Source organism: Oreochromis aureus, linkage group 17 (genome assembly GCF_013358895.1).
Source record: "Oreochromis aureus strain Israel breed Guangdong linkage group 17, ZZ_aureus, whole genome shotgun sequence".
Taxonomy (NCBI): Eukaryota; Metazoa; Chordata; class Actinopteri; order Cichliformes; family Cichlidae; genus Oreochromis; species Oreochromis aureus.
This window is the reverse complement of record NC_052958.1, coordinates 11,452,524-11,468,989: the sequence shown is the minus strand read 5'-3', so window position 1 is coordinate 11,468,989 and position 16,466 is coordinate 11,452,524. Positions and strand designations below refer to the sequence as shown.

The following is a 16,466-nucleotide window of genomic DNA, read 5'->3' as shown; positions in this document are numbered from 1 at the left end:
AGCTGTAGGGAAATAACATTTTAATAGAAATCGGTCATGAAACTAAAATAATTTATAGTTAATGTGTGTATACAGTATAGTGGGTAAAACTAGTGTTTTAGATGGATTTGTTTTTTGGGCTGTTGCGTAAATCAAGATAAAAGGAAGGCTTTGATTGAATCTTCCACATCTTTATGATGTAATTGTGTTTAATAGAGACAATTTGCAACTAACATAATTGTTTTAATGATCATTTTGTGTTGATCTGAGTCATCCCAGGTGGAAACAATGACTCAGTAACAATATATATTGTGTATTATATATTATGTTTTCAGTAAAAGGCATTACTATCACCGTCACCTCTACACCTACACATTCCTTGACCATACAGCAGACCGATACTGCTGATTGCAACAGCAGTATCTCTGATCTGAAGAAGCTATCTATGACACCATTATCCAAAGATTCCTGCTCACTGCACTTTTTTTATTTGAGGTCTTGAAAATGTATCATTATGTCTTTCTGCCAAAACCTGAACACAGTGTTTCTGTTTTGTTTCGGAATATTATATATCACTTTCACTAGTTTCAGGCCCTCTCTGTGTCTTGTGGTAATGTTCTCCTTTTGGTATTTCTGCTCATACTCACATTATTCATGCAGCCACACAGCTTTCTGCTGTATGTTAATGATATTTGTATCCCATTGCAGCTGTCGAGGATCCCAGTGGAGGCGTGTGGTCAGTACACAACCTGCAGCGAATGTCTTGGATCCGGAGATCCCCACTGTGGCTGGTGTGTTCTGCACAACATGTAAGTCCTGTTAGAACTCTCTCAGACCTAAACACACACACGCATTTCTCTCTTTCCTGCTTACCCCTGATGCATGCAAATACTGTATTTGCTCAGTTGCTTCTCTTTCATTTGTTATGCCTCCAACATACCAGACATTTTGAGGGTATTTGGGTTGTGTTTGGGTTGTTAGACTCCCCTACCTCTATGTGGCGCCTGGGTCCATGCCCAGCATTCCATCCTTTGCAGTCTTTTAGCTTTCAGGGACACCTGAAGCCACCACAGGCCAAGTCTCAGATTGCTTTCCTGGGGAATCAGCCTTTTGCCAACAACCCCCCACCCCGCCCTTTAGATCCATTACCAAACCTAACCACTGGCATTGTTTACTACCCCTGAAACTAGAACCTGGTGAGAGCACAGATACTGGTGGGCACTGCCAGTGGGCACCAAGCCCGGTTGACGCTAGGCAAGTGATAGCTTCTTTTATTGTAGAAAACTGTTGAATGACATCTCCAAGATTAGTTCATTAAAAACAAATGATTTACTTTTTCTTGCGCCCTGTTCCCCTTGCTCTTCTCTTTTCTTATTGCTTCTGCTTTTAAGACCGTCTCCCTCATTGTTTCCTTGAAATGCACAAGCATGCACACATAGATAAGCACAAATTCGCAAACACCCCAGCTGCTGTCAAACCCTTGTCCCTCAAGATGGGAGGGAGATAGTGCTTGCTGTGGGCAGGGAGATTTCCCACTCCACTGTAAATTGAAAATTGGTTTCTTGTGTTGGTTCTAGCCCTGGGGTAGAGTGTGTGTAAATGTGTGCGTAGGTGTGTGTATCAGTGAGACTGAGTACATTTAGCACCTTCATCCCTGCTGGCACTGAGAGGACACAGTGAGGGCAGAGAAGCAGGGTGAGTGTGAGAGGAACATACTGAAAGCTGCAGAGAATTGAAGATGGACAGATGAAGGGAATAACAGATGAATGGCAAGGTCATAAAGAGAGAGCTAAGGGAACAGAATAGTAAAGAATAGATACTGGCAAATTCTAAGAAACACTCAAGGTATCAAGGATATCATGACATATTCAATGATCAGGGAGTGAGTGTGTCTGAAAAGAGTATCTGTTTGTGCAAGAGAACAAAAGAAATAAAAATAGAGGATGCACATAGGATGCAGCCTGTGAACACTCATTTGAGCACCACAAATTAGAAGTTATAAGCAAGGTCACACACATAGTAATTCCAACCAAACAAAATGGTAATATGTACATTTTAAGTATGGATTTATGTGTGCTTACAAACCCATTAAGACTCTTTGTATCCTAACAGTCAGAGCAAATGGGTGGTTACAGATTGGTCTGTCACACTTAGCCCTTTCAGCTCACCTCTGTCTTAACACACACATATAAGCCATGAATGCTCACACACAAGCCCTTGTTGCTTGAGAGTTAGTGTCAAGTCACCGAAAACAAGAATAGAACCCAAAGAGTGCGAGAAAATAACCAAAGTGCCTCTCGAGTCGATCTCAGGTGTCTAGACGTTTGACCATCACAAGGGCAGGAAAAAGAGATTACAGGTGTGCTGCGTGCATGTGAGTTTGTGTTTCGTGTGTGAGCCTGTGCGCACCCATCAGCACTCACACATTCTGTCATTTAGAGAGAGTTTTTCACCCCGGTAGCACACAGGAACAAAATGTAAAATGCACAACCCATTGGGACTGATCTACCACAGGTTCACCTTTCTCAAAGTCCATCCTCCTTACTGCTTTCAAACCCCCAGCATGTGAATTCTTAACTTGGGTCTGGTGTAATTGAAACCCCCCCGAGTTCCACCTCGACCACAAGGTAGACAGGACTTTATACTCCTGCCACTCCTAGGATAACTTCATCTTCTTTACATTATTGCTGTGTTTTTTTCCTAACCATTGAATTTTTTCTTGATTATGTTTGAGAAAATTGCAAAACAAAGTTTAATAACAGACTTGTAAACTTCATGTTAAAACAATGGAGGATGGATGTAGCTGTTGGGTATATTTACTAATATACCACAGACAACTAATTACTGACTGCTGTGCATGGATTGTGCCGTCGCTCATGCAAATATACGTGTGTAGATACGAATGCATTACACACCATAATATACTCTGTAGTCCACATAAACATGTTACTTTTAATGGTCTCTAGAGGATAATTGGAAAATAATTATGTGTCTGGAAACATAAAAATCCACTGAGATGACATGGGCTTGAAAATTATGCTTTGAAGGTCCCGAAGCATGTATCCAGTCTATTAATATTTGTGTATGTATCTTTCCACTCCTTCCTACCCACTTTATTTAATGTGAGGTCAGTAGTAGTGCAAAGCCATTAACAGGCCTGATTCACAGCCTGATAGACAACATCCCAGCAGACCTCCAAAAAGAAAAAGTGTTTACACAGACACATGGCCAATCTTCACATTTAGCAGTAGTTCTCAATAAAATTTAATACTTTCTCTAGAATATTTTTAAAATGTCCTTTTTCCAGTTTTCTATACTTTTAATAGTCGTTTTGTATGGCCACTTTTCAATTATCCAAAACAAAATAGGAAGCTTTACAAGTTAAATAGGCTGAAGGATAAAGAAAGTGGGAGAACTAGGGTTTATTTTGCAAGGTAGCATGACTGTTAGCCTGTCCTTGTTGTGTAGGTCTGGTACACTCATACACAAAAATGCACACATGGCTGACCCAAAGCATTTTTTTTTCAGGCATCTCAGCAATGAAAGCTGAACTGTTTGATATTCAGAAGACAGAAATGTTTAATGTTTTTCCTTCTGTCTTTACTCACCTCCGCTTTATTGTCTTGGCTGAACTATATTTCTGTTGTAACACAAAAAAGGAACAATTATTGATGGATAGCTGCATGCAAGAGTCGATCGGTGGATTCTGAACATAAAGTACTGTTGCTCAAAGGAGTAGTTTAGTCAAAGAGGACTGATACGTTATTTACTAACTATACAACAGCTCAAAACTGAACAGTAAAGTTTGCACATTTTCACATTTCTAATTATGAAAGCCGTTAAATAAAACCAAAACAAGCCTGTATAGCTTGCAACCTTCGCCTATCTGCTTGTATGCGACATTTTTACTAAAGTAATGATTTAACGACAAACAGAAAATCCTCCATTTCCCTCTGTGACTGGTCACAAGTCCTGCTCAATCATAGACGTGATTAACCTAGCATTACGATATGAAGTGAAAACCTGTAAGCTCCATAAGCGAATGACAACAGTTTAATGATGTAAAGCCTCAGGAGAAGTCTGCAGGGAAAAATAGATAAATATAGGAATATAGAGCTTGTGTGTTTGTCTGCCTTCACACTCAATGCAGTGCTATCCTGTGAAATGCTGTTTCCTGGTCTGGCCAAGGCTGAAGATATTTTTACAAAGGATAAAAGCAGGCACCCTGCCTAGTACACTGACAACAGACCAGAGACTTGAACACACATAGCAAAGGCCTAATAACATATAGCAAACGTATAGCAAAGGGCCGAACCAGGAAGAGCTCAGACTCATACACGGTCTCCCACCCACACTCACTTTGTGCTGGAAAGAGGGGTGTTGAGTGGAAGGATAGCAAGCGGTTCCTCTTCAAAAGTGTTCTTCCAGATAGTTTGTTTTTCCAATCAACCTTGAAATCACCTCACTGGTCCGAGAAAAAACAGAATTGCAAGCTCTCTTGCTCTCTCTCACTCCCTCACACACACACTCACACTCTCTCGCTCTCTCTCTCTCTCACACACACACACACACACACACACACACACACACACACACACACACACACACACACACACACACACACACACACACATATACACACTCCTTCTCTATCAGCATTGCCTTTATTTACTCTATAGATCGGTGAGAGGAGCTGTTAGAGAGAACACCAGGGGAAGAGGAGAAAGGCAATCAATATTACAGGAGAGGAAATCAACAGGAGTGGATGGTGCACCTGCCTGTGTGTGTGTGTGTCTGCTTCTCTGATAGCAGTCATGTCCTTGACATACACTGACCATTTGTTTAGAAAGACAAATATCTTCAATATTTACTCACGTTTGACTTTGAATGCGCACGGCTGCGTGAAGACATATGCTTCCATTTATCCTATTAGTTGCAAAATCCCTTAAACCCCACTATATATGTTTAGATCCATCAAAATTTACATCAGACACCCCCTCCCTCGCCCCTCCCCGCGGGGAGGACTCACTAAACCTCGAGCCTCACCTGTCAACTAAACAGACTTGGCCGTCTCATGCCATCTTCTGCTAAGATGCACAACGTATGCTAATGCCTGTCAAACTCAGCAGGTGAAAGGAAAGTTTTGACTCGAAGCAGCTCCTCCTTTTCATCATTTTCTTTTTTTCCCCTACTCTTTTACCATTGACATTGAATACCTCACACTGTCAATCAGAGGAAAGCCTCCTACAGAAGAGTGAGCATATTATAGGCTTCCCGTATCCATATGGGTAGAAGCAACCATAAATCCATTCCTACATGTATGCATTACATTATTTATTCTACGCTGCAGAGTGAAAACATTTCACTTTCAAAACAAGTCACTTTTAAAAAGATTTTTCTTTAAATGTCAGAATTTGACAAATTAGCCAATACTTGTTATATTCAACCGTGTTTATACTGTTTTTTGGTACATGCTAGTCTGATAGGGCTTATTAAGTTTTCTGTTACTTCCATCCACACTTCAACCCTTCCAAGTGAAGCAGAAGCACTTCTGCAGGGAGCCAATATAACAAAATGTTACAGCCACGTTGTGGTTATGTTACCCCCTGTAATGCCAGTCTGTCAGCTGTCAGTTTTGTAAGTGGTTAACTACGCTGTCAACACGCCTATCGTGCATGACAGCCAGACAGATTGGAAACCATATTTGGAGAAGTACCATTGTCAAAATGAATGTCATCATATTTGGCATGGATGTTGAGAATATCACACATTCCTCTGTGATATCAGTGTCAATTCGAAACAAGTCGTGCTAATGTTGAGATATCTTCACATTAATAATTGGTTTGACATATCTCAATCTCTGCTTTTGGCTGTGATATTGGTAATATTCCCAGAGCACTGAAATCACTCTCTCCTTGTCACTTTTCTCACTTTTTCATTTTCTTATTCTCCTCCTACTCTTACCTCTTTCCACTATCACCATTCAAATCACACTCCATCTCCAGCAGAGTTATCATACACTATATTCTTCCTGGGCACGTTCGTATGTGCTACCTTTACTTCCACTAGTCCACTTCCACTGTGCATTTTTTATTTATTTGTCATAATTTTAAATGTGTTTAACTCTATTTTACATTTTTATTTTTGCATATTTTTGCCCATTTGATCTGTGTCAGGTGTGAGTGCACTACACACTACTATGCAAAAATCTTGAACCACCCTTCACTTCTTTATATTTTCTTTCAATGGAGCAAGACTTTCTTGTCAGTTTTAAAGTGGTGTTGTTCTTCAGGCTTTCTCAAAGTCTTTTGAAGTTGGTCTCCGGCTGCTTTTTCCACCCATTTTCAATCCAGCCCTTGTGCCTGACTATTTGAAGGGGATTTTGGTTTTGTTTTTTTGTTAAGCCACTTAACACTCACCTATGAATCATTCAAGCATAAAAACGTTGCTTAATTCAAGAGATGAATCATTGTTGTGTCCACACATAACAGACAACTTTGGAGAAAAAAAAAAGCTATTTTGACACATTGTTAATACCAGCCTGTCACAAAATCATAATTTGTTCTCAGTTGCTATGTATATATTTTAGATATCTTTAAGAAAGTTTTTTTTCCTTCTATCCACCAGTCTTTCTGAATTTGTTGTTTGATACTAATTTAGTTATTAAATGATAAGCGTTTTTAAACAAAAACTAGAAGTGCCAGGTCTAAAAAAACTATCTACAGCAGATGACTCATATTTTAAAGTAATTTCCTTAAGAAATGAGGAAAAAATGCAACAAAGACCTGACACAGGTCCTCGGAGATGCAACTCCTTTCAACTGACCCATCTACTTTTCACTGAAGCCTCATTGAAAATGGTCTCAGTGGACGTGTGGCTGTCAAGAAGCCAATTATAAAGAAGGGTAACCCGGAGAACAGGATGAGGTATGTCAAATTAAATAAGAATTGGATGAAAAATCAGTGACAACAAATTGGAAATTTTTAGTTCAACCCATCGTCAATATGTACGCAGGTCAAGAGAGAGGTACAGTGAGTTTCTACAGCCATCTGTGGAGGCTAAAGGCTGTCATGGTTTGGGAGCTGCATTTGAACCAGTGGTCCTGGAGATCTTGTCAAAACTGATGGAATTATTAACGCAAAAAAGTAACTTCAGACTTTGCTCTGCCATATACCACCATCTAAAAAGTATCTGATTGGCAATGGCATCATTTTTCAGTATGACAATGGACAGAGCCCAGACCACAAAATTATTGAAGCAGTGTGGGATCATCTTGTCAGAGAACAGAATAAAAGGCAGCTAACATCTAAAAAAAAGAGGTTGAATGTCCTTCGAGAATCTTGGAGAACTATTTCTGAAGATTACTTGCTTGTCTAAGAGAGTTCAGGCTGTATTGAGAAAGTCGTCATACCAAATATTGTTAACTTTTATATTTATATATTTGAAACACTAGTTTCTAGTTTACAAATATTTTTAAATAAATCACTGCATCTATTTCTAATTTTCTGAGCAAAACATAAAGAAATGAGAGATGGCTTGGGATTTTTGCACACTAATGGGAATGGGAGAAGTAATGTCATGCTTCTGGCAATAGCCAGATGCCATCTTCTAGCTTATCAGATAAGGTCTGTCAGTACAACCAGTAGATCTCTACAGGTAAACTGTGATTATACTGGGGCACCCTAATGAATCAGTGGACCCAGATGATACTGCTACTTAAAATGTCAATTTGCTTGAAACTTGTAAAGTTTTACAAGCCCACAACTTATGTCTTTAGAGTACTACTATGTTTCATAGTAAATGACGGATAACATAAATCTAAATGCTTCTATGCAGTTGTATGCCAGTGTCACACAATCACATCTCCATAAACAGTTGTCTAACATATGTACAAGCTTATTAGGCTGATACAAAAAGTTCAGGAAGTCATAAGTAAACACAAAATGGCTGATAAAACTTGCAAGTCATGCTGCAAGCTCCTTGCCCCTTCAATCCTTTGTATTCCCAAGACATCTTTGGTGCTGTCAAACGAATAACCTTTTCGGAGGGAAAAGCTAATTGGCAGATCCGTTGAACGTTTTTTTCTCTCTCTCTTTCTCCCCTCTCTCACCCAGACATTAATTCTACACCACCACTACCTGTCGCTGTGTTCACAGCCATCCATTACCTCAGTATGCTCATTACCGTGGTATGCCGCACTAATGCTAATTAAACTGCAGTGCCACAATTAGCATGCCGCCATAGACTCATTGTGTTTGGTTGCAACGACCACTAACCTGCCCCTGGAGGACAGCTCTAAGTGCTTTGAAATATATTGTTAGCAGGGACAGTGACTGTCAACACAAAAAGAAAGTTTTTGCAATATTAAAAGGCATCAAGTTTAGCAGTTGGCTTAACACCTTTAAGCACCTTTAGTTGCAGTGTTCCCAAGATCAAGTAGGCTGAAATTCTATTAATTCCAATACATCCCTTTATTCTTTTTTCCACAACAGCAGTGATGTTATGCAGTCTAGTCTTTTAGGGTTGCAATCACAAAGCAAGTCTCAATGTAATATAATGTGTCCCATGATAATGATGGCACCATGATACAAATATTCAGGAATACTCAATTTATTCCAAATCAATTATCCAATATGTCTCCTGGTATCTGTGTAATTGGAGACTGAAAGGCATCCAAGAAAAGATGACAGTCAAGAATTATTTGATTATAGCACTGTGGTGTCTGTGACTGTGCGTTAACACTATTATGTAATTCATATAATGTCTCACATCTAATGATTTGCGTTCCCCCCGCTGTCTGGAAATTATTGGATGAAAGCGTGTAGAATGCCTGCATGTTTTAAGAGAAGTATTCAATATTTGGCACCAGTGTATCCCAAGAGGAAGTGGCACAATATATCAGGTGCATAAAGTTGTGCTGTTCTCCCTGTGCCTGCACTTCTGCTTTTTTAGAAGTCCCGTTTCGGTCATCTCAGAGTTCACAGAACTTTTTGATTATGCCTATGAGGTGTATATATTTTGTGAATGTGCTTGTAAATATATTTTGTACAGCTAGAAGCTAACTGAGAGAAAATGGAGTCTTTATAAAATTCATCTTCTGAAAAGTTAGACTGTATGAGCATATCCAGTCCTTGATAGGACTCCAGTGAAGGTAAATGGCTGGAAAGTCTTATTCTTGTATCATATAGATGTATAGACACGAGCTATTTGAAATTTGTTTCAATCACTTCTTAATGCACTGCTAAGATCAATGTTTAAGAAGTTGTACTCAGTTTGTTAAAGTCCTAAAGATGACTTGACCAACTCTGAGTCAAATGTATGCAGTTGTTTCTTTGATCTTGAGATTCTTGGATCTGTGGCATTGCTCTGATGTCTGTGCCCAGGGGAGGATGGCCACCCCCTGTGTATGGGCGACTGATTTCACCCCTCACCCTCACCTCTTAGTGGGTTCGAAGGGAAGTTGAGGGAAGGGAACAAGGCCAAGAAGTGACAGGGGCATCAGGACGGAACGGAATTCTGCACATCCCAGTTCCCTCTCAACTGTCACCATCATTGTGTGAAGACATACACACACACTCACACAAACACACAAACCAATCTACCTAACCCCAACACACATCTGCAAGCAAGCACACCCACTTTTAAGTCAGGACCATTGCTCACTGTCACCTTTTGTCACTCCGCCACACACAGGGAAGCACAGACACTGGGAAATGGACATAAACACACCCTCATAGTGGTGAAGGTGTCTTGCTTTTGTCTGGCAGAGCATGAACCAGACACAGTAACTGACATGAGACAGAGACGATTGAATGAGAGACATGGCAAGAGTCAAAGGAAGTAAAGATATATGGTGATGTATTCCAAGTGATGAGGTAAACCGAGGAAGGGAGAAAGAGGTTGATTATAAATTCACAGCAAAAATGAGGAGGGATTAGAAATCTTCTGGTTAAGTAAATTAAACTCTGTAAGCAGGTAATCTTGATGAGGATGTGAAGGTAAACACACACTCACAAGCACACACACACACACACACACACCCACCATATGAGAGATCACCTCTGGGAAGTCGTACTCAGGTAAATCACTTCACATGTCCCGTCACATAGCTGTTTCTATGGCAACAAGAGCTAAGTCACAACATAATAACCTTATTATATAATCTAACAGTAATCCCTACTGATGTTTCAGCATTAATGTCACCAGTATGTTCATTTGCTCTTCTAAATCATGCATTGAAAGGCTGAATCGCTTGATCTATATTTAGTCTTATATATTATGTGTAATTAGCTGATTTTAGATGACTATATGCAAAAAAAATGGTGTATTTGCTATCCAAATTTGGGATTGTGGGGTATGATTTTTTTTTAACTCAGTAGTTGAGTCATATTTTGTGCTCTTTTGTTCATGCATACCTCAGATGATGAGCGTGCTCCTCACAGTGAACAAAGCCAGCTATTAATATGCTGCATGGACTAGCTCCTTGTTAGCTCAAATTGAGACTAGGCAAAAAGGAAATGTTCACAGTAAAGTATGAGATTGTGTTGAGAATATGTAATAGGCAAGACCATTTCGAAACAGCTTTGTGACCGTGAATAAACACACCTTAACACCACAGGCTGTGTATCGACTGCCTGAATCAATAGTATCATATGCCCCTATCTATAGTTGCACACATGAAGGAAAATAATACAATGTACTGTAGATAAAGATGAAAGCTGAGTACACTGTTCAAACTCCATTGAAAAGAACCATGCTGTCACCCTTAAAGGCAAGTATGAAAACATCAACATTGAACCTAAAACGTGAAATAATCTGGAAATACTGTAGATGCACAACAATAGTAAACTAATGTTTTTCTTTGTCTGGGCTTCTGTTTTATGAATGCCAGGTCAAACTGTGTTGATGTAGTAACAGGACAGTGATATATGAGCCGTTTCAAAACTGTTCCAGTATTGGCTTTTAAATCCATCGCGTACTTTATTCCATCTAAAGTATCGTATTTGTTTTGCTCACTATGGGTGCTTAAAGATGATAATCGTAAGACTTCCTGTGATAATTAAACTAAAAAAAATATAGGTTTAAAAAAGTATAATATCACTAATTACTTGGTTTCTGCCTTTCTCACAGGCACTCAACTAACCAGCATACCTGGTATGGTCTAATGGCATTATCTGGGCCAGGAGTCACATCAAACACGATTAAAACGACAGCCTAATAAACCTGTCACATCATGTCACCACCGCCTGCTTCTACCAGGGGACTGTTTGTTTGTTAGTGTGTGGAAGTGAGAGAGTAAGACGTTGGTGCCGTGTCTTTTGACTACTGCTAAATTTGCATAGCACTAAAAGTCATGGCAGAGAAACAGCTGCTCATTGATGCCCGGAGGCCAGGGCTGATGCTGCCAAATCTAATCACCGCCTAGTGCTAGCATCTTTTTTGGGTTTTTTGTGTTGTAAGATTTATAGTTTGTTGGAGGAGCTAATGACACTCATTTAGAATATTGGTGACGTCAGCCTCTCCTTTCTTCACTTTTTTGTTTTCCGGTCGTCCATCACTAATTACATTTGACCCTATTATAGAATTAAATATTGCAGTGACTTTATATCCAAATTGTGAGCTTTGTGAGCACTTTGGTATCACGATGTTTAGCAAAAATATTCTTTGGTGGTCACATATTAAAGCATTTCAAACTGTTTACATATTTACGGTATGCAAATGCTTGCTAGTAATTCCAATTTATATTTACTTTAATCGGTTCTTTTAAAAGAAGTCTCATACAGCTTTAAACCTGTGCAAAGGCGCAGTCTTACTGTATAATTTTCTACTCAGTTGGTGTTCTTGCACCAGTGGTATGCAAAGGGGATAGCTCAGAGATTTCTAGACCTGGGGCAGGGATTCTGCAATTTCTGTGTCTTCAAGTATGGCCTTATAAAAGACAGATTGTGTGTGTGTGTCTGTGTGTGCGCGTGTGTGCATGCACGTGTGTGTTCACACAAACCGGAGTAACAGGGTCATGGCCAGTGGGCCAGGTAATAACTCTCCCGCCAGCCCCTTCATGCGGATTTCTGCTCTGTGGACCACCACTCTTAATGATAGCAGGAGGAGGTACACTTACTCTTGCGTGTGTTCGTGTGTGTTCAGCTGCGTTCGTGTGTTTGGTCACATGTGCAAGCGTGAGATGTAGCCACCTTAAATGTTGAAGTGTTATTTGACTGAATCACTGTGACATAGCCCTTGCTCTATGGTAGTTTATATAGGCTGAGGCTATTAGTATGTATAGACTTCTATATGGTGTCTGATGATGCATGGTTAGTACAGTAATTGGTTTTTAGTTGGACTACAGAGTGCCTATTTGTAGGGCATTGAAACACCACAAACAGTTAATATAACAAAAATTGTGGGTAATATATATCAAATACTATCAAATTAAAGAATTTTAATTCTGCTTTGCTTCTATCATTTATTTAAGCATGCAATATCTTAATCCTAACATTTCCCTTTACCATCAGCAATTTGTACATACACTGAGGAATAAAAATGGATGGATGTCCTCATTTTCTAAGCTTCATAATAAAGTGGCATTACAATGTGCCTTATTTTAATGCTTTAAAATACAAAGAAATATTGTACAATTGATATTACTTTTGCCCATTGTGTTTATTTGTTGTTGCAATGACATGACATCAGTCATGTCACCTTTTTAAGCTAAATGGTACATGGTAAAATCATATGCATGTCATTTTAAATCATCTCTTAGTGTTGACTATGTATCTATTTTTCTGGCTTGTATGCACATGTTGCATATAATACTGTAGCTGTGATAAATATTTTGTGGTGAAATGTATTATCCATAAGGTTATCTTGCTTTTAATAGCTGTGACAGCCTCATCAACAGTTGCCAAAGCTAAAAAAAATCCTTCTGTGCCCTTTGCCCAGTCTCTCTCTGTAATTGTGTCACCTTATCAAAGGCTGGGAGAAACAAGAGTGCAGATTAGTTTTCATTCAGGGCCCATCTAATCCTTTCAGCTTGTTCTTTCATAACGTGTCATTGCCAGTCAGTCAAACAGCTCTTCACAACAGCAGTGTTTACTATTCAAATGAATAGATGTTGGACGTCTAATTCTCTGAAAAAAAAAAAGGGAAAAGATAGCCCGAGTCAAGCTTTTTATGACTGCTATTTGAAATCTAAATCGCTTTGATCTCGGGGGTCCTCTAAATGTTCTATTCTTTGATGTTTACAAAAGGGTGAGATTGTTACATATTGTTACAAATGATGCAATCTTTCTTTCCTTTCAGGGTCCGCGTGGAATGTAATTGAAAACAATTATCCGGTGCTTTGCTCTGATAATGCCCATCACTTACATCAGTTAAACCATGTAAGGCATTATCTTAAACATCCCCTCAGTAAAGTCCCAAGTCACCAAACGGCCACATAAATTCTCCCCTCTCCCGGCATGGGCATAGCCAATGTGTGTTGCTATCCTATGCTTTGGTTAGAGATTCAATCAGGATGCAAGGCCATTTGGTAAATGAAAATATTCATATGCATCTGTTAACTGGTCACCCACTAGCATCTCAGTAGGATTCTCTGCTGGGAGTGAATAAAGTAAAAGGAGGTTTCATTTAATCAAACTAAAAAGAGGATTGGCATGCATAAATTGTGACAGTGTGCTGGTGGAAGATGAACCAGACAAAAAACAGTCTTAACAACACATAATAGTCCATTCTCCTAAAAGTGCATCTGAAAAAAAATTCATTCGATCTGAGTGTTTGCCTGATTAGTGGGTGACGTTGCATTGTGCTTTAAGAAAATGCCTAGAACACCCTGTGCTTTGTTGGTGTAGCCCTCCACTATGCCAGTGATCTCACTGAACAGAAAAACTCGAGACATCAGTTCAATTGCCCATTATTAGGAAGGCGGATTAAAAAATCGGTAACTTCCCTCTCCTCTTGAGTCATTCTCTCTGCATTGTTGAACTCAAACAGAAATTATTTGACCCCTTTGTTTTTTTTTTTAACCTGCTCAGCAATTCTGTGACCTTAAGAGGTGGAGATGCAATATACAGTTCCTGCAAGGCCAGAGAAAGCCAAAGTGAAACTGTTCTAGAAATTAGAAACGCTGTTGCAAAAAGAGACCCTTTCTTTCTCGTTCATCTTGTGATTTAGTGCGATTTGTTTAAATAGTAGCTTTACAACAAACAATCTTATAGCATTGTCTTTGGCAATATTTATAGACCCACACTTCCCATAAACAGCTTAACAGAAGATCAGTAAACAAGTGGAGGGATGTTGAATAGCTCAGATACATGTCTGATGATCTTCCCAAAACCAATTTAATCGTGGTCATGAAAAATATTTTCAACATTAACAGAAACTTTTGCAGTGTACTCACACATTATAGATACGGCTACCTATGAGTCACCAGAAAAAAAAGTAAATACAGCAGGATTGTTTGTGATTAAAAAAAAACAAACCAATGTGTTCTCAGTGGTATGCATCTGTCTTTCCATCAAATGAATAGCATCTCATGCAGATGCTGTTCATTGAAAGGATACTTTACAGGGCTGAAGGCAAAAGTAAAGTGTTCACTTTGACCAAGGTGAAAGTGACTTTTCCCTTCAAAGTACTGGAAAAAATAGAATTCTCCTTTCCTTCTATCTTTTCATTTTTTCAGTTTATTAATAAAAGCTGGTAATCACATGCAAATGAAATGTTACAAACCTCCTATAAATATTCTTAGTTAAGCTTTAATAGCTCACTGAAGCTTAACCCCAGCTGTTAAATAACAAAGGCAGGCATTTAATTGCTATCAGAAACTATTAGAATCACAGCAGTCACGATCAATGAAACTGATCATCACAAAATGATGGATAATAATATCAACCATCTTTCTTTGTGTGTTTTATAGTGAGACATAAGGTGTGATGCTGTGTTGGTCAGGCGGTGATTTCTGAGCTGCAGAATTTCAACACCTCTGCACTTTTCTTAGAACTGTCACAAAACACATAATCCTGAAAATAAATGTAATTAAAAAATGAATGAATTGTATTTATTTTTTTTAATCACTGGCATTATACTTTGCACATGACAACAGATTTGATTTACTGGAATAATGTGGTCTTACAGAGTACAAATACATCTATGTATTCTATATTTCAGTTGTAGAATCTCTATAAGTGTGAAATTAATCTATAGCAGATTAAATTCAGTGAGTCAGGTTATTTCTTTCTTTTTTTTAAATCCATCTTCACTGTGCATAACAACCAAAACAAATTGCCCCCTGTCCACTTTTTAAAGTAGAGGATCATACCTTGTCTCATAATCCTGTATTAACAAGTCCCAGTCCAGCTATGCCAGGTCTTGTTGTTGCAACCATCCTCTCATACTGCATCGTTATGTCTTATAACTGAATTAAGATGCATTATAAGTTCTGCGGATGATAAAACATCAGCTGCAAATCTTGGTAGACGTGAATATTGGTGAAAAATAAACAATGCAACACACACATAAAAAAAACAACTGTAAAATTTGAAAATGTTATTCACTACAAAATCAGCATTTACACATTCTTGCATCTTGTCCTGTTTACTCTGTTTCATTCTCTATACTGTTGTGTTCCTACATCATCATCATCCTCTCCACCACTGTCATTTACAGCAGCAAGAGTCTCATAAAGATGATGTCATAAATCTGGGTTATAATAAGGTTCAGCAAGGGACAGCAGATATTTATCAACCCTGAGCTTATCCCTCATAAATCAAAATGCTACTAGGGTTTGTTTTATTGGTCATTTTGAAAAGTCTGGTGACTTTTTCTGCAATGTTTTCACTGTAACTGTGCTGTAGAGTTTGGAGTTACTATAGTATAGAAAAGAAGAGGGGAAAAAATGAAGAACAACAACTCCAGATGTAGGTCGGTGATCTTCAAGTATGTGTCATCAGTGAGAGGATATCTAATTCCTTCTTTGAAATTTTAAGCAATTGTTCTATCTGTTGAACATTTTCTGAATGTATTAGGCCTGAATTGAATTTAGTAATGATTCAATCATGCATAGTGATGATTCACTTAAAGAGATTGTGCCAGTTAATGTTAATAATGCAATACAGCCAGCGATTTTGGCATGAAATGCATGTTTTTCTACCAAAACACAATGTACCGTGACACTGTTAAGGAACGCACACAAAGACAGACATCATTATGGGCACAAAAGCGCATAAAAAGCAAGTATTTAGAACCTCATTTCCAAAAAAGTTGGAATGCTGTTTAAAATATGAATCAAAACAGAAGCCAATGGTACGCATGTAACTCTATATCTAATTTTGTAATGTTGCTGCAACGCTAAAACTGCCTGTCCAATATTGTGTTGCTTGGTCTGCAGCAATGTTTACGTGGGTGGTATCTGTCAGAGTACAAAGTAACATCCGCATAATGCCAGAACCCAAGGTTTTCCTGCAGAACTTTGCATGCTAATGAGATGATCCATG

At 38.7% G+C, this 16,466-nt stretch overlaps 1 protein-coding gene across 3 annotated transcripts in view; it reads left to right on the top strand.

Moving 5' to 3' along the window:
- Nucleotides 1–16,466, top strand: part of plxna4 (plexin A4) — a 238,495-nt gene that overhangs the window by 149,200 nt on the left and 72,829 nt on the right. For all 3 annotated transcript variants that reach the window (XM_031726553.2, XM_039601058.1, XM_039601057.1), the window contains exon 5: nucleotides 688–788. In XM_031726553.2, coding sequence (XP_031582413.1) covers nucleotides 688–788 — 101 coding nt within the window. The remainder of the gene's footprint in view (nucleotides 1–687; nucleotides 789–16,466) is intronic.